Genomic DNA, 27,356 nt, shown 5'->3' on the forward strand with positions numbered 1-27,356 from the left:
TCCGCTTTACAGTTAATACAAATCTTACGATTCGGCTCCCAAATTTAAATGTCAGAGAAAAAAGTGGAATTTGTGTCTACGGTCTGATGTCATGAATTGGCACAAAAAAACTAAAACGAGTGAGTTCGGAAGTTCTTAAAAATGTGAGGGGGCGAATGTGCAGTCCATCGTTGCCACCCAAGAGCGTAGGAGGACGTTTCCGAGATCACCTAATTGGACTGGACCGCTGATAAACTGGAAACATTTCTCAATACAAACACACTCCTTATAAAAGCATACATCCAGTTTTCTAAAGATTCAAGACGATTTGGACAGGGATTTTCTCTCTCAAGGTAAGATCACCTTTTGTCAAACTGATCCGTTCAACATATTCAATGCTTTGTTTTGCAGACACTTAGCCATCGTTAGTAATTAATGATTGTATAGTTACACTCAATTGCATTATCATATTTTCCCCTTGTTTGTCCTTCTGTTCAGGTTCATAAGTGAAGATGACTGTCTCAGTGCTTTCTGTCATACTTCTACTGACCTGTGCCGTACCATCAAGTGTCGCTCAGTGTGAGTATACGCATATACAGCCAAACTTGAGTCTTTCAATGAAAAACTGTTATGCGTTAACTACTTAGCAAAGGCCAGCAATCAGCCTCGGAGATCCTTGATGTTCGATCCTAGTTTCAAGAAATGCATGAGTCCGTCCGTACTGATTGTCCCTGCGCAGATTTGTTGACCCAATCACAAATGATTAACTAGGAAAGTGAGAATATTTACCACTGGTCACTTGTTCTCTTGTTTGGGTTAAATAATTTGAGTGGAAAAACAGGAATCGTTTTTTAAAATGACACTGATGCCTTACTGTGTCTTTTAGCGGTGTTTTCCCATGCCTTCTGCTTTGTGATTTGTAATCTGTAGCAAGCTGCAGTGGAAGATGCGGAGAGGAATACTACAGAGGTTTTCTGTGCCACTGTGACTACGAATGTGTAGTTCACGACGAGTGCTGTAAAGACTACATATCCCAGTGCACCACCAGTAAGGCCCTTGCTCAACGTTCCATTCCTTCCCATGAGGCTATTGGTGTGGCACCTCAGACCTGTCTCTGTCATGGAAAGATGACAGACAACCTAATACAGTGATACTGACGGTTGTATTACTTGTCTGACAGAGGACTCATGCAAAGGACGTTGTGGAGAGCCGTTCAAGAGAGGCAGAGGTTGTACCTGTGATGCTGACTGTCAGCAGTACAACCAGTGCTGCCCAGACTTCAAGAACAACTGTGATCCAGGCAAGCCCCCCCATTGGTCCCCTCACGGTTTTATGAAATAAAACATTTTAATGTTGTTTTATTTATGTATAAAAAAAGCATGTAGGCCTAGTGGTTAGTCTAGTCCTGTTTTGTGGTTTGAATTAGATTCTTCGTGGTCAAGCATGAAGGCATGCTATTTAGGTTATATGCATGTAGATGTGCACGCAAGGCAGCTGCATGAAAGCATCAGTTTATCGTTCACTCATCTCTGTTTTGGTAACTACCACAGAATCAAGCAAAGGACCAGCCAGTACACCAGCGAAGACTAGTTCATGCGATAACGTAAACGATAACAAACCAACAGGTATCATTTACGACGCAATAGCCATCAGAGACGGCAGCTTTTAGCTATGTAGGAAACGGTTACATAGGATGTAGAAAACTCATGTTGTTTTACATCCAACAATTCTGCAGATTTTCAGAGTCAACCAGCCGAACAGCCGGAGGAGACTCCCGTCAACAGCGACTTGGAAGAGGACCAAGGTAAGGATCTCTATTTAGTATTAAATAGTTACTTACTAGGTAGGTTTATTTGATTGTTTATTCATTAGTTGCTCATCCGTATAGAGCCTTAACACAGCATTACAATGAAACGTCAAGTCATAACTGTCCCTTGACGGTTTAAACAGGACGTCCTGGATAATCCGGTTTAAAACGGGCCTAATCAGTGAGGGACGTTTTTGAGAGTGTGACGTCAAGAAGTTTTGAGTTGGCTGTTGCTCTGTGGCTCATGGGTTTTGAGTCAGTTGTGTCCAAGTTTCCTCTTCGAGGGCCAAGGGCTCTGTCCCAGCTCCTCTGACCAAGAAAAATAAAGGGAAATAATGTAATTATAAGTGGACTGTGAAGTTGCACAACAGACGAGAGGAGAAGCATGGATGACATGAATGAGAGCATGTTTTGAGGGACTTGTAACTTAAAGGTCAGTTCAAAATGTAGGCTGGTTTTGTATGACTGAACTGTGTGATTTTAATTTTCAGATTTACCTGAGAGTGAATTCAGTCCACTAACCCCAGAATCCCCACAGGATCCCTATGACGGTGAGACAGGTCGTTTTAAACGGTGTTTTCAACAACAGCATGTCACACAGTCAAAGGTAATAGTAATAATCATGTTCTCTCTCCTTCCCCTCATCCCTTCTTTGACAGATGTGATAGGTGAGACCTACCCAAACATCCCTACCGACACAGGGCTGGAGGTCCCCCCTATCCCAGAAGCCTCTAGTGGATACGAACCCTCCCTCTCTGACCTGCCTGAGCCTGTGCCCTCTGACCCCTCCCTGACCCTGACCACCGCCTTGGTTGACAGCCAGGATGACCCTGAGCAAGAAGCCACTGCAGAGGACACCGACACAACCCTCCCTGGGGACCAGGAGGGAGACACGGGTCCCTCCGACGGTCCTCCCACACAGACCGTCCCCGGCGGTGAAGCAGGTGTGTGAGACATTTGACCTCTTAACCCTTGCGCTGCCTTCGGGTCACATGACCCAAAGGTTCATAACGAACCATCGTTGTGTTTATCCAATTTTACCCAATACAAAAACAAATACAAATAATTTTCTTTTAACCTTTGCAATGTGGGGGGTCTGAGACAGCCCAACGGTTAAAAGAAAAGGCTTCACTTTGTTTTTGTACATGGTAAATTTGTCGCATTACGATGGTGGGTCACAATAACTAATGGGTCAGAATGACCCGAAGATAACGCAAGGGTTAAGGTCATCTTAATGTGAAGTGAAAAGTCTCCTTTGGGGATCCACCTCTGTCTAATTGGATTGACGTCAAATGTAACACCGTCTCACGTCATGTTTGTCCGTCTCCCAGACTCTCCCAGTGATCTCGAGGGACAGCCTGATTCCAGTTCGAGCCCACCCACGCCTGAGCCCACTCTCCCTGGATCCCCCTCCGCTCAGCCCAGCTCAGAGGCCCAGACGACTTCCCCTGCCGAGAGCGACGCCCAGCCTGACGAACAGGGCGAACCACAGCCTGAGACCCAGGATGTGGACAACGAATCTCTTACTAATGGCTCTGAGAGCCCTGTGCCCGACCCAGAAAGTGCAGGTGACCTGACCACCACCACAGCCTCTCCCCCAACCTCTGCAGGCCCCACCAAGAACCCACCGTCCCCAGACGACTCAGAGCCTACCCCTGCTTCTCCAGACAGCACCGCCCCCTCCACCAACCCGCTTGTCCCTGAGGCCACCACCCCAGCCTCAGAGCAGGACGCCTCAAACGATGCCTCGACAGCCACAATCGTCTCTCCCTCTGAACCTCAGGTTTCCAAGGGAACCTCCAGCACTCCAGTGTCTGAGGACGACCCTGAGCCTAAACCCAGTTCAGAGGCCGAAGGTGACATCTCTGATATTTCTGACCCCAAAGCTCAAGATGAATCCATGAATCCAACACCAGCAACCTCGGTAAAGGAAGAGGATGATGCAGCTGTAGAGGAAACTTCCACAGACCGCATGAAGCTCACACCAACCACAGCCAAACCAACCCCAGCCAAACCAGCCCCAACCAAACCAGCCCCAGCCAAACCAGCCCCAACCAAACCAGCCCCAGCCAAACCCACCTCAAAACCGAAGCCCAAACCAACCAAGCCCAGCTCTGACCTCGCACAGGCTCTGGGCACATATAACCCCAGAGATTACCAGTCAGGTAGGACCACGCATTCCCAGTCTTCCTTTAATACCAAAAGTAGTCTTAAAGTTTTCAAAGCTGTTATTGTTTTCCCTTCTGTTTTACTACTGAGCAATATATGAATTTGCCAGACATTTAGCTTTGGTTTTTGTGACTATGAAAATCTCTTCTCAAGAAAGACTGCAGTGTGTTAACTGTCAGAAGTGTCGGTTTACTCCCACCATAACAAGCCAGGCAGTTTGTTTAAAAGGGGGGGGGGGGGGGGGGGGGGGCTCTCCTTCAAAGCTCCTTCAAAAAGCTAAACAAATTGATGGGAAGCATTGGAAAATCATTATCCCAGTTCACACCCAAACCGGTTCAAGTCTGGCTTCAATCCCCACGGTTTTCCATGCCCCTCCTCTGCTCCCTGCTCACGCACATCTCCCATAACGCGTTCCTTATTTCCAGATGACAACAACAACACCAACCTCTGCACAGGACGCCCGGCAGGTGCCACCACCACGCTGAGGAACGGCACCATCGTGGTGTTCCGAGGTCAGTGGCCAATGCCAGACGCTAGCCCCAACCTTCCAGACGGTTCCACCCAGCTTCACACCTTAGAACATGTTCCTCATCTTAGAATGTCCACAGGAATGAAGATTCTCCCAACAGAACAGGGAAACAGTTTTTCCGATAATATATCTTTTTTTTAGTTAAGGGAGTTATTAAAAAATGTGTTGTTGCACTACAGTGTCCAAAGACAAATTGAGGATGCTATAGATGACGAGGATGGGTGACAGTACTGTACTGGTTCTTGTCAGGACACTATTTCTGGGTGCTGGACAGCTTCAGAAACCCAGGTCCAGCCCGAGGGATCACAGACGTGTGGGGTGTCCCCTCTCCCATCGACACAGTCTTCACGCGCTGCAACTGCCAGGGCAAGACCTACATCCTGAAGGTAAACACCCCCGTTCTCACAGAAACCTACTCGAATGGTAGCTGGCTTGTGTCCTGAGCTAAGCGATGTGTGCGTGTCTTGGAATCTCGTCCAGGGACCTCAGTACTGGAGGTTTGAGAACGGCATGGTGGACCAAGGATACCCTAAGCTGGTCAGCACGGGCTTCGACGGGCTTCAAGGCCAGGTCACCGCTGCCCTATCAGTGCCTGAGTACCGCAGGAGAGGAGAAGCTGTTTACTTTTTCAAAAGCGGTAAGAGAGCTGAGCAGTGGTTGGTGTTAGGATACATCCAACCACAGTATCGATTCGGGTTGTATAGCAAGAGTCGTTTGTTTGTGTGTCACTTGACAACTCTCATGTGATTGGCTCTTCCAGGGGGATTGGTCCAAAGGTATTCTTATAAGCAGGGCACCAGTCCAACCTGTGGGAAGAAGGTCCACTATGCTGTGTACACAGCACGCAACCGGGTTGCCAGACAAGCAGGTAATAAATCCTCCCGTTTCGACTTCTGGGGGAGGGGGAAGGAATACAGAGCAAGGTTCACAGCGTATAAACAGATGATGCACTAAAACAAACATGTTACAAACAACCGTCCCCCTCTTTATGTGGGTGTGTGTACTCGATGTACTGGAAGAACAGGGAGTCAGGTGGCTGAGCGGTTAGGGAAGTGGGCTAGTAATCTGAAGGTTGCCAGTTCGATTCCCGGCCATGCCAAATGACGTTGTGTCCTTGGGCAAGGCACTTCACCCTACTTGCCTCGGGGAAGAATGTCCCTGTACTTACTGTAAGTCGCTCTGGATAAGAGCGTCTGCTAAATGGCTAAATGGCTAAATGTAAATGTAAGAACTAACACAGTATTATCAACTGACAGGACACTAATACCAGATGATGTAAGCTACTAAAAGAGTGAATGTCGATGATTATGTTCGTACCCGTCCAGCTTCTCCTCTGGGACCGGCCATCAACATCCGTGTGACCTGGAAGGGCTTCCCCTCGACCGTGACCTCCGCCGTGTCCATCCCCAATCGCCGCTTAGCCGAGGGCTACAGCTACTACGTCTTCTCACGGTGTAAGAACACACATCCACACGTTCCTGACCCGGCTCTCACCGCGGAGCAGCCCTTTCCCAGCCCTCGTCCTCGTGAACCCCTCGTCCTCGTGACCTTCCTGCTCCAACTGAATGGGTCGTTATCGGGCTTTTTCCGAGCTTGTTAACGACCCATTCATAATGAATCAGGCGTCCGGGAGCTGGGAAACTTCTAGAACGGGCAGTGCAGGGGGTCCCTAAGGACCAGGGTTGAGAAAGGCTGCCAGAGAAGGGCAACAGAAGGGCGTAGCCCTGCATCACATCTCCAGTAAAAAGGCCAACCCCTGCCCGTCAGCTAGTCCCTGCACCTGTCTGCAGTTAGGAGACACGCGTTAACCTCTCACACACGTCATGTCTGACCAGAAACATGTGTCCAGGCTGGGGTGACTCATCTGTCTGAGTGGTCGAGAAAACACAAGCTTGACAACGTCTAGTCATTCTGTCACTAAAGAAACATCAACAGGAACTCCCCTCTCTGCCAAGATGCTACCATGACTAAATCTATCCCGTATCTGCCAGTCAAATGATAATACTTTGTGAATATTGTACTCATATCTTATTTTGCCCTCCTCGTTGTGTTTTTTCTTAGCCAAATACTATAATGTGAAGATGGAAGATCGTCCTGTTCTGGCCACACCCATGAGCTTATCTCCAAAGAAGAACTCAGCAAAGGACTTCTTCAACTGTCCAAAGACAGTCTGATAACTCCAAACAAACTTGTGCCACAAACTGTCACAGATTTCCAAACTTTATTAGCATTGTCCATAAAACAAATGGCTTACGCCAGAACTGCTTTCGCAAACCTTACAAGTACAAAAACTAGGATTCAGATCGAGGAGACCACACACACACACACACATATAATAGGACTAATGATAACCAGCGTCATAGAATCAGAGGCCATACAAGACTGCTCCAGTGATTAAAAAAGTATTTTGAGATGGCATTATGAAGAACACAATTTCCTATATTGTTGATCTCAAATATGTACACTACATAGCTCAGGACGTCTGCCTTCCTAGACTAAAAGTCAACTGTTAGGGTCATATTCGATTACTTTTGTTTCTATGACAATGCCATGAATACAGGAATGATGTTGAAGTGTCTGATTGGTGCTTTATCTGGCGAATCGTCTCCCATGGACACCTCGAGACAGCAACGTCTGACCTGGAGAAACCAAACGACAAGAAAAATCAGAACCCACTGTACCATTGTACAGTGCCTGTATACGTGTGTCACTGTGTTTCAGATGACTTTTTTAATGTTCTGTATTCTTCATTTAAATAAAAATGTATAATGAGAAGTATCAATCTTGGGTTTTTTGCATCATTAATTTACGAGCCGTGTGTGCGCGCGTGTGACTGTGTGTGCACGTGTGACTGTGTGTGCGCGTGACTGTGTGCGCGTGTGACTGTGTGTGTGTGCGAGTCCCACCTCTCTTCGTGCGCCCGCGGTTGTCAGTCCAGCGCTGCAGCTGTCTGGGGGGTCTGGAGACCCTGGGCTGGCTACTGCTGCTGGGGTCTGAGAGTGGAGGACAGGAGAGGTTAGGGAGGGAGGGGGGTGTGGAGGGAGAGGTGAAGTGTAGTGTGTGTAGTGTGGAAGGGAGGGGGGTCTCCCAGCACCTGCAGAGCTGGAGGAAGGCTCCTGGCTGGTGGAGGGCAGGCTGGCATCGTCTGACGGCTGGAAGGGCTCCTCCGACTCCCCCTGGGACACCGACTCCAGAGAGGCCTCCATGCTGGCCCTGACACACACACACACAGAGAGAGAGAGAGACAGAGAGAGAGAGAGAGACAGAGAGAGACAGAGAGAGAGAGACAGAGAGAGAGAGACAGAGAGAGAGAGACAGAGAGAGAGAGACAGAGAGAGAGAGACAGAGAGAGAGAGACAGAGAGAGAGAGAGACAGAGAGAGAGAGACAGAGAGAGACAGAGAGAGAGAGACAGAGAGAGAGAGAGACAGAGAGAGACAGAGAGAGAGAGAGAGAGAGAGAGAGAGAGAGAGACAGAGAGACAGAGAGAGAGACAGAGAGAGAGAGACAGAGAGAGAGAGACAGAGAGAGAGAGACAGAGAGAGAGAGACAGAGAGAGAGAGACAGAGAGAGACAGAGAGAGAGAGACAGAGAGAGAGAGACAGAGAGAGACAGAGAGAGAGAGACAGAGAGAGAGAGACAGAGAGAGAGAGACAGAGAGAGACAGAGAGAGACAGAGAGAGAGAGACAGAGAGACAGAGAGAGAGAGACAGAGAGACAGAGAGAGAGAGACAGAGAGAGAGAGACAGAGAGAGAGAGACAGAGAGAGAGAGACAGAGAGAGAGACAGAGAGAAACACATGATTAAACCAGTTGAAAACACCTGGGGCTGGCTGCTTCAGGTGTGTGACGGGGTGATGGTGACGTGGCCTCACCTGTCTCCCTCTCCCTCCAGGAAGACGTCTTCCCTCTCCTCTGAGCCGGGCTCGGACGTCCCCGCCACGCCCACGCTGGAGGTGCTCACCACGGCGACGGACTGGGAGGCCATGACCGGCCCCTCGGAGGTCAACCTCTCGGGGAACGCCGTCGCTGGAGGAGGACAGGGGCGTCGCAGCAACGATGAGCACTTTGTTCTGACGGTGGAGATGGGGTGTATGTGTGTGTGTGTGTGTGTGGTTACCTGGGACTAACACCTGCAGGGGTGTGGTGGGTACACTTCTTCCCCCAGACTCCTCTTCCTGAGTAGCCAGGAAGAGAGGGCTGTCGTATATCCCCAGACCTACAACACAGAGAGAGAGACAGAGCGAGAGAGACAGACAGAGAGAGACAGAGAGACGGAGAGAGAAAGACAGAAAGAGACGGAGAGAGAGACAGAAAGAGACACAAAGAGAGAGACAGAGAGAGAGACAAACAGAGAGAGACAGAGAGAGAGAGACAGAGAGAGAGAAAAGAACAGGAGCCTTGTCATGCTTCCTTCCTGACAGGAAGGTTGTGTAGATGGAGAGGCGGGTGTGGGTGCGTGGCGGGTCAGGGCCCTGGGGCCTCGGGGCCTCTGGGCGTACCTCCTTGCGAGGCCAGCTGCCCCAGGTCGGAGTGGGAGGATGAGGAGGAGGCGATGCTGGTCTGGGATAAGTCCTCCTGGAGCCCAAACCTGAACCTGGACACACCTGCCACCTGGGGGGAGCTGGTCAGATAGGAGGGGGGGTTAGGAGAACGGACTCGGGGAGGTTAAGAACTGGGGGACTGGGTGGACGTGTGTGTGTACGTACTGGATGGCCTCAGCGAAGCCGTCAGAGCGGTGAGGCAGAGGCAGGGTCGGGGTGCTGGGAACCATCCTGTCATCGTCCTCGCAGAACAGTTGCTATGGAGACGAGAGAGGCCGTCACACGCACGCACACACTTGTGATACAGGGTTGTGAGAGGCTGGAACTTACAGCGCTGCTGGCCATCCCTGGGGTCAGCTGCAGACCTCGGCCTGCTGACGGCCGACGGATGGGAATACGCTGGAAAACACACACACACACGGTTAACAAGAACTCTCTCACACACACACACACACACACACACACACACACACACACACACACACACACACACACACACACACACACACACACACACACACACACACACACACACACACACACACACACACACACACACACACACACACACACACACACACACACACACACACACACACACACACACACACACACACACACACACACACACACACACACACACACACACACACACACACACACACACACACACACACACACACACACACGGTTAACAAGAACTCTCCCTCTCTCACACACCAAGAACTCTCTCTCTCACACACACACGGTTAACAAGAACTCTCCCTCTCACACACACCAAGAACTCTCTCACACACACACACACGGTTAACAAGAACTCTCCCTCTCACACACACCAAGAACTCTCTCTCACACACACAGCTGGTTAAGAAGAACTCTCCCTCTCACACACACCAAGAACTCTCTCTCACACACACCAATAACTCTCTCTCTCACACACACACACACACACACACACACACACAGCTGGTTAACAAGAACTCTCACACACAACAAGAACTCTCTCTCACACACACCAAGAACTCTCTCACACACACACACACACACACAGCTGGTTAACAAGAACTCTCACACACAACAAGAACTCTCTCTCTCACACACACACACACACACACCAAGAACTCTCTCACACACACCAAGAACTCTCTCACACACACCAAGAACTCTCTCTCTCTCTCACACACACAGCTGGTTAACAAGAACTCTCACACACAACAAGAACTCTCTCTCTCTCACACACCAAGAACTCTCTCACACATTAAGAACTCTCTCTCACATTAAGAACTCTCTCTCACATACACACACACGAGAGAGACCGGTACATACCTGGAACTGAGCAGGGGGCCCCAGCTCCTGGGGGGGGGCAGGGAGGATGTTCAGGCGGGGGGGCAGAGAGAGGGGCGGTCTCCTTGGCGACTGGGGCATGCGGGAGACAGAGCTGGTCTGCTCGGAGGAGAAGACCTCCATGGAGCTCTCAACTGAGAGCGGGTCAAGAAAACGTCAGAATCAAGTTAGAAATCCTTCAGATCTGTATTTAGGGATTTCCCATATAACACTTCAATTACCACCCAAACTAGTTCTGGATATGGGCTGAAATAAGGCTTGTTATAAAGGTGCATTACAGCACTAATGGATTTCAACTGTATCCGACTTCAACACATTCATCCCTGTCCAGACAGACTTTACTAACACGTTACAGCAGCTAGCTTAATGACGGGAGCGTAAAGTGTGTTGACTAGACTGTGTTGACTAGACTGTGTTGACTAGACTGTGTTGACTAGACTGTGTTGACTAGACTGTGTTGACTAGACTGTGTTGACTAGACTGTGTTGACTAGACTGTGTTGACTAGACTGTGTTGACTAGACTGTGTTGACTAGACTGTGTTGACTAGACTGTGTTGACTAGACTGTGTTTTCTTACAGCTGGGTGTCTGGGAGTCGGCCGCTCGCTGTGTGGAGTCAGATGCACCCAGACTCTCCTCTGTCTCTGTGCCCGGGTCTGTTACATCATCATCCCCCTGAGGAGGGAGACAGAGAGACAGAGACAGAGGGAGAGAGATGGAGAGAGACAGAGAGACACACACAGAGAGACAGAGACAGAGAGAGAGAGATGGAGAGAGACAGAGAGACACACACAGAGAGACAGAGACAGAGAGAGAGAGATGGAGAGAGACAGAGAGACACACACAGAGAGACAGAGACAGAGAGAGAGAGATGGAGAGAGACAGAGAGAGACACACACAGAGAGACAGAGACAGAGAGAGAGAGATGGAGAGAGACAGAGAGAGACACACACAGAGAGACAGAGACAGAGAGAGAGAGATGGAGAGAGACAGAGAGAGACACACAGAGAGACAGAGACAGAGAGAGAGAGATGGAGAGAGACAGAGAGAGACACACAGAGAGACAGAGAGAGAGAGAGAGAGATGGAGAGAGACAGAGAGAGACACACAGAGAGACAGAGAGAGAGAGAGATGGAGAGAGAGACAGAGAGAGACAGAGACACACACAGAGAGACAGAGAGAGAGAGGGGGAGAGAAAGTGGGAGACAGAGACAGGAGTCAGGCAGCGATGGGAGGACCCACCACATGCTAGCTATCATGACTCATTTCCCCTCCTCACTGTGAACTCTAGTAAATGTCCAGGCAGCTAACCACACCCTGACCACACAGTCCCACCCAGCCAGGACCCCCTCACCCACCCAGCCCTCCAGCCAGGACCCCCTCACCCACCCAGCCCTCCAGCCAGGACCCCCTCACCCACCCAGCCCTCCAGCCAGGACCCCCTCACCCACCCAGCCCTCCAGCCAGGACCCCCTCACCCACCCAGCCCTCCAGCCAGGACCCCCTCACCCACCCAGCCCTCCAGCCAGGGGACTTCCCCGTCTCGCCCCTCCACCCACCCTTCTAGACATCAATGGAAAGAGGCGTCGAGGACTCCAAGTCAGCGCTCAGACACTGACTCATGCTATGAAGGACCGCGTACAGAGCGCCTTACAGTAAACACAGAGCCCCACGCAGACAGCCCAGCGACCCTACACTGGGGGGTCGAGGCGAAGGGAAATGATGAGTGGGTTTGAGAGGAAGTGTGTCGTTAGGTGGGCGGGATCGCATAATACTGGAAGTGTGTGTGTTTGGGGGTCTGGTTTGAGGAGTGTGTGTGTGTCTCACCTCGGCGTCCTCTGCTTCGTACGCCTCGTTGCCCTCTCCGCTCCCTTCGTTGCTCTCCTCTCCTTCGCCCATGCCTCCATCTTCATCCTCCTCCTCCTCTTCATCCTCCTCCTCCTCCTCGTCGTCTTGGTCGTAGTCCTGCGAGCAGGAAGACGGCTTCAGAAACACCCCATTGCTTGATGTGGTCAGAAACACATTTCCAAGTCACCAGACGCGACTTGTCAACACTCCCTTTTCTCACCTGTTGTTCCTCCTCCTCCTCTTCCTCCTCCTCTTCATCTTCCTCCTCTTCCTCCTCGTCCTCTTCCTCCTCGTCCTCACTGTCACTCACGATGACGATGACTTCGTGCTGTGGCTGGTCGGGGGTGTCGGCGGTGGGCGTGGCCTCGGCGGGCTGGGACGGGGGCGTCTCAAGGGGGAGGGGCATCGGGACCACGGGCTCCTCGTCCTGCTCCGACACGGGGTAGTCCTCCGGCTGGGGAACGTCACACACACACGGGCAGGGACACACACACACTGAGATACGTAGTGGAGGAGGACATCCACGTTCTTCAGTCCCTATCCCAGAGTATTATTTTATATCTAGTATTATTTGGGTGCTCGAGGCCTCACCTGGCTGGTCTCTGGGGCCTCCAGAGCCTCTGATGTCGCGGGTCCCTCGTACTCGGGGCCCTCCTCAGCCAGCACCTCCTCCTGGGGGGCCAACACCACACAACACAGTCATGAAACACCACCACTTACCCTGGGCTCCGGGGGTGTGTGATGGGGGCATGATAGATGTGTGATGGGGCGTGATAGAGGTGTGACGGGGCATGATAGAGGTGTGACGGGGCATGATAGATGTGTGATGGGGCGTGATAGAGGTGTGACGGGGCATGATAGAGGTGTGACAGGGCATGATAGAGGTGTGACGGGGCGTGATAGAGGTGTGACGGGGTGTGATAGAGGTGTGACGGGGTGTGATAGAGGTGTGACGGGGCATGATAGAGGTGTGACGGGGTGTGATAGAGGTGTGACGGGGCATGATAGAGGTGTGACGGGGTGTGATGGGGGGGGGTGACGGGGGCCTTGAGTGGGCGTGCCGGTGCTCACCTCTGGCCCCACCCTCTGGATGATGCGGATCTTCTTGGGGATGGGGGGCTCGGAGGGGTCCTCCGGGGGGGCCTCCTGGGGGGCCTCGGCGTCTCCCGCGGAGGTCTCCACGTCCTCCTCGCGAGGCCTCTTAGACATGGAGGAGGGGCCGGGGGTGGGGGGGACTGGGGCGGGGCGGCAAGGTCACAGCAGTCAGAACCCAGGACTCAGGCACTCACACACATCCGCTTAATGTCCAATCACATCTCAAATCTAACAACAAGCCAATCACACAGAAGTTGCAGTGTGAAAACTAACAGTCTCATTCCAGCCATGAGTATCTCAAGTCCGCCTGCTCGCTTACATGTTCCGAACACTGCCGAGGAGGTGGAGGGCCTCTCCACCGGCGCCTCCATCACCACCGGAGCCGGCTCCTGATTGGCCGGCTCGGCGTGGGGCGCGCTCTGCTGCTGGGTGGGCTGGACGAAGGCGGTGGCCTGGGTTTGGCCCTGCTGGAGGGCCAGCATGGGGCTGGAGGTCTGGACGTTGGGGCTGGTGGAGCGGACCGACCCGCTGGCACTCCCGTACACCGTCACGTGCTCCGGGGGGGCCTCGGACGACTGCATGGCTAGGGGGCGGGGAGGTCAAAGGTCACAGGTGTCAGAATGCTTCACAATTTTATTTATTTTTATCCCCTCAAGTCAAAACATTTGCTAACTCCACAGACGGAGAGAGAGGAGTCGTTCCTAGGGGTGGGAATCTTTTGGTACCTCACGATTCGATTCTTGGTGGGGTCATGATTCGATTAAAAATCGATTCCCGATTTTTGAAAACAAAAAAAACAAATCGATCTGAATCGCTAGCAGACTGAATCGCGATTCAAATGTGAAGCGATTCCCCCACCCACCCCTAGTCGTTCCTCCTCTGTGCCGGCCCGTCTCGCTCACCTTCCTGGTTCTCCACCTGCGTGGTGGGCATGACGGTGGCCGTGGGGGTTGGGGTGGGCACGGTGGCCGGGGTGATCATGGGCCTGATGCTGGCCCGTGGGGTGGGCTTGTTCCCAGGGATGGCTGGCTGCTTGCCGGACGTGGCCACCAGAGGGGTGGGCTTGATGTTGGCAGTGGGCGGCTCCGAGGTACTGGCACTGGAGAACCACAAAGGGGGGGTCGGGAGGGAGGGGAGGTTAACAGATGTAGTGCAGCTGAACGGGAGAGGACAGGGGGGGTATGAATGCTGTGTATCGGTGTGTGAGTGTAGGGAGCAGGTGAATAGGGCGAGCGTGATCGCACCTGCCCCTGTCTGCTGCTGGGGTGGTCTTCAGACTGATCTGTCTCTGCTCCGTGTTCCTCTGCTGCTCCTGGGCCTGCAGCACGCACACACACACGTTAAGTGTTCAAACAGGCAGCATTTTGCATGCAGAGATATTCCAGAGGCCCCTGTGTTTTGACACCTTTTCTCCTACACCACCCAACCCAACCCTCTCCCCTCCCTCCTCCTCCCCTCCTACCTTGCTGGGTCCCTGCTCCAGGGGTTCGTCTCTCTGCTCCTGTCTCTCCTGCTGCTCCCGGAGCTCCCTCAGCTCCCGGTCCTGCCGGCTCAGACGGCCCTCGTACTGGGACTTGAGCGCGCTCACCCTCACCTCCAGCTCCTCGCGCTGCTGCTTCAGCTCCTCGTTCTCCTTCTGAAGCTGCTCCTTTGAACCTGGGAGGCGCACGGACACAGGGGTCGTCAGGGACACAGGGGTCAGAGGTCAGGAACAATAAATACTCAAGAGAATGTTTTTACATCTCTCTCCTTCCTCTCCCACCTTAGAGACCCCACCCCCTCGGCCTCTCTCAGGGAGGGCGATGCGTTCTGTACCTGTCAGCTGGTTGATCTTCTGCTTGGCCACCAGTAAGGCCTTCCTGGTCTTCTCCTCCTTGTCGCTGATCTGCTGTCGGAGGGTCTCCTCCAGAGAAGCCTTATCCTGGAGGTCCTGCCTCAGCCGGGACAGCTCCCCCTGCAGGCGGGAGGTCTGCTCCTGGGCGCCCCGCACCTCCGCCTCGCGCTCTCCAACCGCCTGAGGGGGGGAGGGAGAGAGAGTCAGGACAGGTGAGAGAGTCAGGACAGGTGAGAGGGTCAGGACAGGTGAGAGGGTCAGGACAGGTGAGAGGGTCAGGACAGGTGAGAGGGTCAGGACAGGTGAGAGAGTCAGGACAGGTGAGAGGGTCAGGACAGGTGAGAGGGTCAGGACAGGTGACAAATAAGAACACTTGTAAACAAAGTGAGAAACGCGTTCACGCATATTCAAGAGGTGAACACACACACACACAAATCGGACCACCATCTCTGACCTTGTTGAGGTTCTCCACCTGGCTCTCCAGGTCCTTGTTCTGGGTCTCAGCCTGGGTCAGGGAGCCCCTCAGGGCCTGCAGCTCCTGGGCCGAGGCCTGCCGGGCCTCCTGGTCCTGGGTCGGGGCCGAGGCTGCCTCCGCCACCATCTGGAGACCCAGAACAAGCAGTCAACACACAGCGCCTACCTTCTTCCCCACTGACAGGGAGAGGAGATTACATTATTTTTTTAAATTATGCAAACCCATTTTTCTATATGTGTGTGTATACACACACAACCTTATGTGTGTGTTTTTTTTATATTTTTTCTAGAAAATAGCTCATAAAAATTAAAAGATATACATGTATTTTGTTAAAAAAATTACAGTATATAAACATTTTTTTTTGTTCCAAAAAAAGAGAATTAAGAAAGAAATATGGGCCGCCTTTTCTGGCTTTAGCTCGACTCACCCTGTCGTGCTCCACCTTGAGCTCTTCGTACTGGGTCTTGTAGCGCCGGCCGATCTTCTTGACCTGGGTGATGGTGCGGCCCTTCTCCTGGACCTCCAGGGTCTTGGCCTCCACATCCTTCTTCAGGGAGTCCCTCTCTGCGGTCAGCCTGCCCAGGCTCTCACGCAGATTGGACAGCTGGGTCTGCAAGGAGGTCACGGAACCACCACTCCTGGTGTGAGAGGGAGAGAGAGACAGAGAGGGAGGGGAGAGAGAGACACAGAGAGAAAGAGAGGGAGGGGAGAGAGAGACAGAAAGAGAGAGGCAGAGAGAGATAGAGGCAGACAGAGAGGGGAGAGAGACAGAGAGAGAGAGGCAGAGAGACAGAGAGAGGCAGACAGAGAGGGAGGGGAGAGAGACAGAGAGATTCACCCAACAGTGACTAGCTGGTAAAGAACGACATGAACAGCAGTAAAGAGAGGGGAGTTATGCAGACGTCCCGTCACCCCTCACCTGGTCAGCTCCGCCCTGAGCCTGCCGGTCTCCTCGCTGAGCGCCTGGATGCGTTTCAGGTGACCCTCCTTCTCAGAGTGCATGCGCTTGTACTCCTCCGGGTCTGTATCCTTCTGCTGGCTCACCAGGTGCTACGGGAACACGCGAGGGACAATTCAGCTCCCGCTCACGGAATAGGAGACGCTCACCTCGTGAGCTACTGCGGCCTGCGATATTGGTTTGTCTCACGCTCTGTCATACTGTCTGTAATTAGTTCTGCTGTATAGCACTTTGGTTGACACCAGCTGGATTTAAATGTGGCGTGTAAATAAAAAATGACCGATTGCTCGACCAGGAGTGTGAAATGTACTTACATTTACATTACATTTAGCAGACGCTCTTATACAGAGCGACTTTCAGTAAGTACAGGGACATTCCCCCCGAGGCAAGTAGGGTGAAGTGCCTTGCCCAAGGACACAACTTCATTTTTCACGGCCGGGGAATCCAACCGGGAACCTTCTGATTACTAGCCCGATTCCCTAACCGCTCAGCCACCTGACTACCATTGGCGGTGGTGTGAGCCTGGCAGGGGTGTCTGACCTGGGTCCTGGCTTTCCAGCGCTTGACGTCATCTTCCAGAAGCTTCTTCTCTGCCTGCAGCATGCTGGTCCTCTCACTCAGCTCTGCGTTGGCCTGCTGCACTGGCAGGACCTCCGCCTCCAGCTTACACACCTGACACAGACCACGCCAAGGAAACACAAACAGTGAGCTGGTGTCCCCTCTCTCCGCAGTCTAAGGACAGCTTGCACGGCCTCAACTCTACTGTTGGCTGTTGGGTTTAGAATGTTTAAAAAAAATAACTCATTTTGTCACACTGCCCCCAACAAACGTCGACAGAGACTTCGCACCAAACCAACACAACAGAACACCTGCTAGTGTTTACTGGTGTTTGTCTGGGCAGAGTGAACTGGCCTTAAGCTGGCCATCCTTAACCAACCTTGGCCTGGGTCTGCTGTAGTTCCTGCTCCATCCTCTCCTTCTCCTCCCTCAGGATCTTGTTGGACTCCATCAAGACGCTCAGGGTCTCCGTCTTCTTCATCAGCTCGTCGTGCTGGGACAGGGTCTTGGCCGTCACCTGAGGGAGGGGTCAAATTTCAATACTTCCATCGTTGAGTGCGTGTTTAAGTATTCGACTAGCACACAGACTCATGGTTACAAGGACAGAGGCTCAAGCTCAATTTGGTTTTTTTAACTAGTTTTCCAAGACTCTCCATCCCTCGTTCCTGGAGACCTGATTTCCTGTAGTTTTGCTCCTGCTCCAGTTGTAACTAACCTGACTCAACACATCCACCAGCTAACGATCAGAATCAGGTTGACTAGTGAACACCTATAGATGCTTGATCTCGAGGCACAGCTCTGGAGACCCCCGATCTCCAGGAGACCCCCGATCTCCAGGAGACCCCCGATCTCCAGGAGACCCCCGATCTCCAGGAGACCCCCGATCTCCAGGAGACCCCCGATCTCCAGGAGACCCCCGATCTCCAGGAGAACCCCGATCTCCAGGAGAACCCCGATCTCCAGGAGAACCCCGATCTCCAGGAGAACCCCGATCTCCAGGAGACCCCCGATCTCCAGGAGAACCCCGATCTCCAGGAGACCCCCGATCTCCAGGAGACCCCCGATCTCCAGGAGAACCCCGATCTCCAGGAGAACCCCGATCTCCAGGAGACCCCCGATCTCCAGGAGAACCCCGATCTCCAGGAAAACCCCGATCTCCAGGAGAACCCCGATCTCCAGGAGAACCCCGATCTCCAGGAGAACCCCGATCTCCAGGAGAACCCCGATCTCCAGGAGAACCCCGATCTCCAGGAGAACCCCGATCTCCAGGAGAACCCCGATCTAGACACGGTGTGCGATAGTGCCGGGATGACCTCCAGAGCGCGGCTCACCTGCATCCTCTCCCTCTCTGCAGTGAGGCTGTCTTGCATCTCCTTCAGCTCCCTCTCCAGGTGCTCCACCCGCAGCCTGTGGCGCAGGCTCTCCCCCTGGGCAACCTCGAACCGCGACTCCGCTATCTCCTTCTCACGCCGCACAAACCTGGGAGATGGGGGAGGGAGGAGAGGGAGAGGAAAAGGGAGAGAGGGAGGGAGGTGAAGGGCGTGAGACGAGAGAGGGGGGAAAACTAAGAACGCTTCGAGTAAACTGAACTGTAGGCAACTTTTAACACAGACAAGCAGAAGGTGTGTGGAGGGCGGGGGGGCGTTCCCTTGGTTACCGGAGGATCTCCAGGACGTGCTCCTGGGACCGGGCCTCCTCGGCGAGGGAGATGGCGGCTGGGCTCTCGGTGGCTCGCTGCAGGGTGGCGGCCATCTTGCTGCTCATGGTCTGGATCTGCTCGTGGAGCAGGGTGTTCTGCCTCTGAAGCTCCTCCGAGCGCACGGACACCTTCGACATCTCTTCCTGAAGAGGGCAGGGAGAGAGAGAGAAACGGCAATATGAAGACCATCAGGTAGACTTGAGGACGACAACTTCAAACTGCATAGGATGTCTCAGTGTGTTTATTTACTTCATCTCGTGCAGTGGGACAGGTCGGTCGTTGGTGAATGTATTAATACCCTTTAAGGCGTTAGTAAATGTGAATGGATGAATCTAGTGAAAGGGAATCTAGGAAAATGTAAGTGTATGCAGTCTTTTACAGGATCGAGGACGCCACCAACCACCCCCAATAAAATTGCCATTCTGGACGGGAAGACGAAGTCTGACTCCACGTCCTGCTAGTTCTCAGGTTCGGTTCCCTCCCGCCCGCCCCACCTTGAGGATGTTCTCCTGCTCCTCCCAGGAGACGCGGGCCTCCAGGAGCTGGACGCTGGCCTGGCCCGCCCGCTCCTGCAGCTGGTGGTGGAGCTGCTCCGCCTGCAGGACCTGGGCCTTGGCCGCCTGGAGAGCCTCCACGTCTGCGGCGTGGAGCATCATCTCCCGCTCGTACTTGTCCTGGGCCTCAGACACCAGGCGCGCCTGGGGGGGAGGGAGTTTAGAGAGTTACACCTGAGGGTATCCTAGACGGATGGGTGAGGGGCTTCATTTGCGGACGTTGAGGGAGAAGATGGAATTGAGAATGGTAAGCCGCGTGGCTAAGCTAACATGGCTAGGCTAGCCTGACCCACCTGCTCCTGGCTGTCCAGGACAGTCTGCTGGGCCTGGGAAGCAGCCAGGTCCAGCCTCTGCAGCGCCTCCTGGTGGTCGGCCTGGACACTGCTCAGCTGGCTCGTCAGCTGGCTCATCTGGTACGGGACAAAAGCAGATATGACCAGGGGGGAAAACGCCAGAGTGAAACTGTCATCTCTCTTTCTCCTTCTCCCTCCCCCCCTTCATTCCCCTCTCTCTCTCCTCTCCCTCCGCACCTCCTGCTCCACAGCAGCCAGGGCTCTCCTGTTCTCCTCCTGCCCGGCCTGCTTCTCCTTCTCGGCCTCCAGGAGTCTGGTCTCCAGCTGCCGACGCTGTTCCTCGGCCTCCTTCATACGCTCCTCCACGGAGGAGCGCACCTCGTCCGTCACCTGCACACACAACCCACAGTCACACACACAGGCTAACTGGGTTCTTCAAAGGTTCATCTGGGTGGCTATGGGGATCAGGGGTCCATGGGCAGGGTCCTGACCTGCTTCTCCTTGTCCAGGGACTCCTCCAGGCTGTGGGCCATGGCTCTGTACTGATCCAGGCTGGAGGTGGCGGTCCTCAGCCGCTCCGAAAGCTCCTCTGCCCGGGCCTCGGCCTGCCGGAGGCAGCCACGTAGGCCTTCCGTGTCCTGGTCTGGGCTCTGGAGCCCTGGAGGAAGGGCGCCCAGGGCGGTGGGGGAGCCCAGGGAGCGGCGGGCCTGCCTGGGGGACTCGCCGGGGGTTGACTGCGACCGCAGAGAGCTGACCTCCAGCTGGGCGGCGCTGAGCAGGTCCCTGGTCTTCTGGAGCTGGGACACCTGGGCTTCCAGCTGCCTCCTGGCCTCCACCTGCTGCACCTGGAGGAGAGAGGAGGAGGAGAGAGGAGGAGGGGAGAGGAGGAGGGAAAACAGAGTTCGAAGAAAGGATGGACGTGTGAGGTGTGTTGTTCCAGGTGGAGGTAGTGAGGTGTGTTGTTCCAGGTGGATGTAGTGAGGTGTGTTGTTCCAGGTGGAGGTAGTGAGGTGTGTTGTTCCAGGTGGAGGTAGTGAGGTGTGTTGTTCCAGGTGGAGGTAGTGAGGTGTGTTGTTCCAGGTGGATGTAGTGAGGTGTGTTGTTCCAGGTGGAGGTAGTGAGGTGTGTTGTTCCAGGTGGAGGTAGTGAGGTGTGTTGTTCCAGGTGGAGGTAGTGAGGTGTGTTGTTCCAGGTGGATGTAGTGAGGTGTGTTGTTCCAGGTGGAGGTAGAGAGGTGTGTTGTTCCAGGTGGAGGTAGTGAGGTGTGTTGTTCCAGGTGGAGGTAGAGAGGCGTGACGGAGGGGGAACCTACGTCCTGGGTCCTGCTGAGCACGTGCCTCTGCTCCACCTCGTGCTCCAGCCTCCTCTGCAGCTGGGACAGCTCTCGCTCCTGCTTCTCCACCTGGCTGCTCAGACGCTGCCTGGTGTCTGTCTCAGAGCGCTCCAGGGTGGACTACACACACACACACACACGTTAGAGAAACATGCCTGTGTCTGATTGAACAGTTGAATGCTGTTACTGTACATCTGTGTGTGTGTGTATGTGTCTCCTGTGTGCGTTGGTTAATGTGCGTGTTAGTAAGTGTGTGTGCGTGTGTGTGTGTACCTGGATGGTCTGCAGGTTGCTGAGCAGCAGGGTCTGGCTGCGTTGCTGGCTCTGCATGGCCTCCTTCTCCTGGGTCATCTTAGCCTCCACCAGCTTCAGCAGGTCTCTCTCCCTGCGCAGGTTCTCAGCACAGCCCTGAGGGACAACACACACACACACATAAGTTGGTTTTTCTAGCCTAGTGGGGCCCGACTATTCATTAACATTTAGTCATTTAGCAGACGCTCTTATCCAGAGCGACTTACAGTAAGTACAGGGACATCCCCCCGAGGCAAGTAGGGTGAAGTGCCTTGCCCAAGGACACAACGTCAGTTGGCATGACCGGGAATCGAACTGGCAACCAATCGAACTGGCAGGGAGTCGGGCAACTAGCCCGACTCCCTCACCGCTCAGCCAACTGACTCCCCATTCAAAATCGTGTTCTCTATCCACTAAACCCTAATCCTTAATGCAATTCTAATCCTAAAACCAGCATTCGAAGTTAAGACAGTCTAATTCTTCATGTTTTACTATCCTTGAGGGAGTTTTGTTCCCACAAGGGTAATTGAACACGACCACACACACACACACAGCAGCTTTGACACACACACACACACACACACACACACACACACACACACACACACACACACACACACACACAGCAGCTTTGACACACACACGGGTTGTGTCCATAAGAAGGGTGCAAGCCGGTCAGACCTCGGCCATGGTGAGCTTCTCCTGGGCAGCCCTCAGGTCCTGGGTCAGGCTGTGGATGCTCTGCTCGTTCCTCTGGGCCGTGGCGGCCATCTTCTGGCCCTTCTCTCTGAGCGAGGCGATCTCCCTCCTGTAGCCCTCCACGTTGTCCTGCAGCATCTCGTACCTGGAGACCCACCAGCACACATGACACACTGCATCGTGCGTCACATGACCTCCCCGACACACTGCATCGCGCGTCACATGACCTCCCCGACACACTGCATCGCGCGTCACATGACCTCCCCGACACACTTCAGCACGCGTCACATGACCTCCCCGACACACTTCAGCACGCGTCACATGACCTCTCCGACACACTGCAGCACGCGTCACATGACCTCCCCGACACACTGCAGCACGCGTCACATGACCTCCCCGACACACTGCAGCGCGCGTCACATGCCGACCCAAATGTTCCCAGGAGGAAGCTCACCTCTTGGAGGCGAACTCCAGCTGTGTGGAGATCTTGGCGTTCTGGGAGTGCAGGTCAGAGATCTGCTCCTGCAGCTTCTCGCTCTGCTCCGTCAGGGCCTTGCCGCTCTCTGCCCGCTCGCGCTTGTAGGAGGAGAACACCTCCTGCAGCTGTGCGCACACACACACCTTTACTTCAGCTTAACAATAACCCAGGAAACAACCTAGCCACTTAATTCTACGTTACAGAAAAGATAACCAAAAAAACAATTTGAGGCCACTAATTGTGGAGAGACAGCGACCTCTGGTGGTAGGAGGAGGGTCTGAGGGGCTCACCTGTCGCAGGGCTGCCTTCGCCTCGGCAGCCTCCGTCGACTCGCTCGCCATCATCAACCCGGTGGGCGTGGCCGCGGTGGGGGTGGCGGCAGGGGAGCGGCGAGGGGTGGAGGTCAGGGAGAACTCCTCGGGGGCGGCGGGTCCTGAAGAAAACAAAAGGGATCAAAGGTGACGAACCCCTAGACACAAACCCAGCTGATCGGTGACGGAAAATACGGCTCCTTAACGAAGGGCCTGCTGGGTTGTGTGTGTGGATAGGTGTTTGACGGATGCGCCCCCCACACCAGCCCACCTTGCGGGGGGAAGCAGGCCCCGGTGGCCTGGGCCAGCAGGACGCGGTACATGTCCCTCTGCCTCACGATGGACTCTGCCAGCTGCATCTGCTGGACGCGCTGACCCCTCAGGGCCTCCAGCTCCGTCTGGGCCTCCTGCAGACTCTGCTCCAGCTCAGTACGCCTGGGCCGGGGGGAGGGAGAGGGTCAGGCGTGCACACCACCTCACACACGCTAACACCAACAGACACACACATACAAACCACCTAACATACACACCACCTAACACACACATACAGACCACCTACCACCAACAGACACACACAAACCACCTACCACACACACACACACACATACAGATCACCTACCACCAACACACACAAATATAAACCACCTAACACACACACACACACTCACTTGGAGCCAGTGGTCTCCACCTCGTCCTTCTCCTGGGCGTCGCTGAGCTCCCTCAGAGCCACCAGGAGGCGCTGGTTCTGCTGCTGCAGCTCCTCCACGCCGCGGAAGGTCACCAGGTGCTGGCTGATGACCTCCGACGTGCTGCTGACATCGGCCGAGCAGGCCTCCTCGTCCGGGGCCACGTGGTTGCCCCGCGCCTCCTCCAGCTCCATCAGCAGCACGCGCACCTGGAGACGGAGACACACCAGAACGCCTTAGAACCACCCGGAAACATCCCCCATGACAGCGCAGGCGGCCGTTGGTTGGGGGAGAGATGTTGGGGCAGCGGGAGGGGGGGGAGGGGCAGAGAACGGTGTTTCCATGCCTACCTGCTGGGCCGTGTCGGTCAGCTGCAGCTCACACCGGTGGTTCTCCCTCTCCAGCACGGAGGAGCGCTTGTTGGACTCGTCCGTCTCCCGCTGCAGTCGGTGCACCTCCTGGAACACACACACGTGAGCTTTCCACTTCAAACAACGGGACACACTTCCAACACACCCACCCAGAATCACCCACACACACCCAGAATCACCCAAACAGACCCAGAATCACCCAAACAGACCCAGAATCACACACACACGCGGCTGGTCTGACCTTGACGGCCTGCTCCAGCTTGGCTGACAGGCTGGCCACGGACTTCTGCATGCGCTCGTGCTCGTCCCTCTGCCGTTTGAGGAGCGGCCCCTTGGCCTCCACCTCCTGCACGATGTCGTCCAGGTACTTGTTGACCCGCTTGTTCTCCAGGCGCTCCAGCTGCAGCTGATCCTGGGCCTCCACGTACGCCGAGTAGATCTGCACACAGGAACCACCGTCAGGCTGAGCGGAGAACTACGCAGAACACTTGCTTCCCATCCTCCCGTTTCTCATCGCTGTACGATTATAGTGTTGTGTTTTTTTTTTTTGACGAACGCAACACAAATTTGTCAAATTGTTTACCTCGGTCAGCTTCATGCCAGGCTTGACTATCTTGGCCACAGCAGCAGCTGTTGGCGACATGGTGGTCATCCGCTCCTCTGACATCATCAAGGCTGCTCCCCCGGGACCTGCGCACACACACACCACGTCACCACGACGACGAACATCAGTACACATGGACAAACGGATGGGTTGAAGCTCAGTGCTGGACTGTTTGGACCGGGGGGTCAACTGACCTCCCAGGGTCAGGGAGCTCAGTTCTGAAAGCCTCACCTCTGTGCTTGGCGTCAGACAGAAGGTCGTTGGCGTTCTCCAGTTCCTTCTCCAGACTGTGGATCTTCTCCTTCAGCTCGGCGGCCATCTTGTCCGTGGCACCGTCCGCTTCCTGCAGCCTCGCCTCCAGGGCCTTGTTAGCTACGGACGGAGAGAGAGGAGGGGGGAAACACGTCGTTACAGACACGGCAGGGTGAGGTGAACGGGCGGTTCTGTTGTCCGGTCGGTGTCTCTCACCCTCCCCCGCGTCCTTCAGCAGCTTGTGGAGTTCCTCCACGGCACGGCTCAGCTCCTCGCTCTTCGAGTCGGAATCAGCCGCTGCACTCTGGAAGAAACTAAGAGTTCAGTCCTGGACGGTGTCTGAGAAGGAAAACAACTTCTGTCTGTCAACAAACTAAGGGGTGCGCCAGACTAGCGATACATGCCTTGTACAAATTGGAGAGTTTGATGTTGGCGTTGAGCTCGTTCCTGAACTTCTCCTCCATGCTGGCCTGCTGTTCCTTGGCCTGGATGCAAAGAAAAGGGAAAAAATACTTACATTTAGCAGACGCTCTTATCCAGAGCGACTTACAGTAAGTACAGGGACATTCCCCCGAGGCAAGTAGGGTGAAGTGCCTTGCCCAAGGACACAACGTCATTTTGCACGGCCAGGAATCGAACTGGCAACCTTCAGATTACTAGCCCGCTTCCCTAACCGCTCAGCCACCTGACTCCAGACTTCAGAGCCAGGAGTGTCAAGTGTCTTTAAAAAAAGGTCCCAAAGCTACTGTACCTCTTTCAGCTTGACGATCATGTCTTCGACCTGCTTCTGAAGGCTTTCGTTTGCGGTCTTCAAACTGGACACCTGGTCTTGAACCCTGTTCAACTACAAAAAAACAGCTTGTTACAAAACACCGTAATTTAAATCAAACATTTTAAAACTGAGAAATGTATGAATGGAAACGACGAAAGCTTCTCTCACCGCTCAGCCACCTGACTCACCTCGTCTTCCTTGTTGTCCAGGCTGCATTTGAGCTCCAGGATCTCGTTGCCCTTCTGTCGAGACAGAGCCATCATCTCCTCGCTCTTGGCCTTCAGCTCGTCGTTCAGCCAGGCCATCTGGCTCTTCAGCAGCTCCTTCTCCTGCTCCATACGCTTTTCCCTGTACTGTGGAGCAACGAGCGGGGGGGGGGGGGTGTCACAAATCAAAACGTTCAAAACCCAGGAGAGGGGGGGGGGGGGGAGAGAAGCCCCTCTGTCCGGCGTGACTTGCCTTGATGTTGATCTCGGATATCTCAAGGTCGTCCAGTTTGACCTGCAGACCCATCTTGGACGCGTTGGTCTCCACCAGTTTGTCATTGACACGCCTCAGGTCCTCTGGGGGGTGATACCACAAACCACAGATATGGTATAGAGTACTGAATATCTTCAGCTGCTATGTGTCATTTAAGTATATCTTGGTAGATGCGTTTTAGTAATTTAATCATCCATACCGCTCAAATATTCGATATCCTGGGATCGTCTCTCCAGGGTGCGGACGAGCTCACGCTTCTCTGATTCAAGTTCATCTTTGGCTTTTGACAGCACAACCTTAGAAAACAAAACATATGTCCATTCATCCTTTCATCAGACAATGACAGAGAAGGGTGGGGGATGTTTAAAGTCTCGCTACCTCACCTGTTCAGAAGACAGCTTTTCTTGGGTAACTTCATATTCCCTGTTCTTTTCACGGGCACTTTTCAATTGTTCGTCTATTAAAACGGGGACATATTTGTTGAAGTCACAATGTGCATTCTAGTTATGGCCTCATTAGCACATGGCTGAATGAACGAGGTTAATTTCATTTACCAAACTTGGATAACTCCTCTTTTAGTTTGTGGTGTTCTTGTGTCTGGGTCACAAATTCCTCCTGGCTTTGTTCAAGCCGTTTCACCTTCTCAAAGAACTGTTGCTCTGCAAAAATAAGAAGCTAGTTAGTTACCCAAAAAACTGGGGTTGTGTGTCGAGTTCGCTTGGCAAGATGCATAGATAGCTATCGCTATTGTTGAACTAGTTTAACGTTAGCCTAAAACGTTTCGACAACTTAGGTGTTTAGCTAATGCTAGCTACAGTAACTACCAGGCTCCAACTACTTACTAAACTATTCTATTCATAATCCAGTATCAATAATCAATTAATTTTCAAACAGGGGGAAAGTAAATAAATAATACATTAAAAATTGATTCGCATAATTCCATAGGCACGCTTGTTTGATGGTGGTCAATTTCCAGTAAATAGCCAGTGCCAAACAGCTAGCTAGTGCTAGTCGGCTAGCTCTCTAACCACACTGAAGATAGGCTACAGCACGATGTCTTACCACTGTCAACTCGGAATTGCTCCTGTTGTGCTTTCAGAGAATCTATCTCGTACTGCTGATCAGAAAAAGCCTTCTCGAGTTTATTTTGAACAGCTTTGGGGAGTTTAGTTATTTCTGACCGCTCCAACACTTGCAACAACACTGCCGCCATTTTTCACTCCCCACGCACGCACTTCTGAGCAAGCGCAAATTACATCTGAACGCAACGTAGTGCATGATGGTCAATATAGTTAAACGGCAAAGTTTCTATCTATATGGTAGTTTTTAAAACACTTCATTTATTCCAGCTGAACATGTGATGAGTGATGAGAATTCAGACACTACAATTAATCT

At 53.4% G+C, this 27,356-nt stretch overlaps 2 protein-coding genes across 3 annotated transcripts; one reads left to right on the forward strand and one right to left on the reverse strand.

Moving 5' to 3' along the window:
• The first annotated feature begins 44 nt into the window (after window positions 1-44).
• Window positions 45-7,259, forward strand: prg4b (proteoglycan 4b). The gene is made up of 15 exons (XM_067230356.1): window positions 45-332; window positions 478-558; window positions 910-1,026; window positions 1,160-1,279; window positions 1,530-1,604; window positions 1,715-1,783; window positions 2,278-2,337; window positions 2,446-2,730; window positions 3,118-3,951; window positions 4,381-4,467; window positions 4,734-4,870; window positions 4,965-5,121; window positions 5,245-5,352; window positions 5,810-5,938; window positions 6,546-7,259. The coding sequence occupies exons 2-15, from the start codon at window positions 492-494 to the stop codon at window positions 6,656-6,658; spliced, it is 2,358 nt and encodes a 785-aa protein (XP_067086457.1). The 5' UTR covers window positions 45-332; window positions 478-491; the 3' UTR covers window positions 6,659-7,259.
• tprb (translocated promoter region b, nuclear basket protein) lies at window positions 6,689-27,174 on the reverse strand. Of its 2 annotated transcripts, none has more exons than XM_067230355.1 (50): window positions 27,024-27,174; window positions 26,516-26,620; window positions 26,345-26,418; window positions 26,161-26,257; window positions 25,941-26,044; window positions 25,670-25,834; window positions 25,461-25,553; window positions 25,114-25,194; window positions 24,926-25,013; window positions 24,689-24,829; window positions 24,437-24,543; window positions 24,095-24,292; window positions 23,833-23,940; window positions 23,465-23,691; window positions 23,068-23,231; window positions 22,776-22,918; window positions 22,462-22,610; window positions 21,990-22,152; window positions 21,291-21,425; window positions 20,997-21,137; window positions 20,176-20,529; window positions 19,922-20,074; window positions 19,685-19,801; window positions 19,332-19,535; window positions 18,796-18,980; window positions 18,470-18,617; window positions 17,518-17,655; window positions 17,121-17,252; window positions 16,542-16,672; window positions 16,050-16,260; window positions 15,602-15,748; window positions 15,129-15,327; window positions 14,776-14,969; window positions 14,558-14,631; window positions 14,216-14,412; window positions 13,633-13,896; window positions 13,290-13,453; window positions 12,810-12,890; window positions 12,439-12,672; window positions 12,198-12,335; window positions 10,949-11,045; window positions 10,353-10,504; window positions 9,357-9,425; window positions 9,192-9,283; window positions 8,985-9,106; window positions 8,603-8,701; window positions 8,358-8,511; window positions 7,579-7,697; window positions 7,391-7,477; window positions 6,689-7,123 (listed from the first exon to the last, which is right to left on the reverse strand). In XM_067230355.1, the coding sequence occupies exons 1-50, from the start codon at window positions 27,172-27,174 to the stop codon at window positions 7,074-7,076; spliced, it is 7,140 nt and encodes a 2,379-aa protein (XP_067086456.1). In that variant the 3' UTR covers window positions 6,689-7,073. The 2 variants fall into 2 exon arrangements, with proteins under 2 accessions (XP_067086456.1, XP_067086455.1); XM_067230354.1 differs by having other exon boundaries at window positions 12,810-12,898; window positions 13,289-13,453.
• Window positions 27,175-27,356: the final 182 nt, after the last annotated feature.

The sequence above is a fragment of the Osmerus mordax genome, chromosome 27 (genome assembly GCF_038355195.1).
Source record: "Osmerus mordax isolate fOsmMor3 chromosome 27, fOsmMor3.pri, whole genome shotgun sequence".
NCBI lineage: Eukaryota > Metazoa > Chordata > Actinopteri > Osmeriformes > Osmeridae > Osmerus > Osmerus mordax.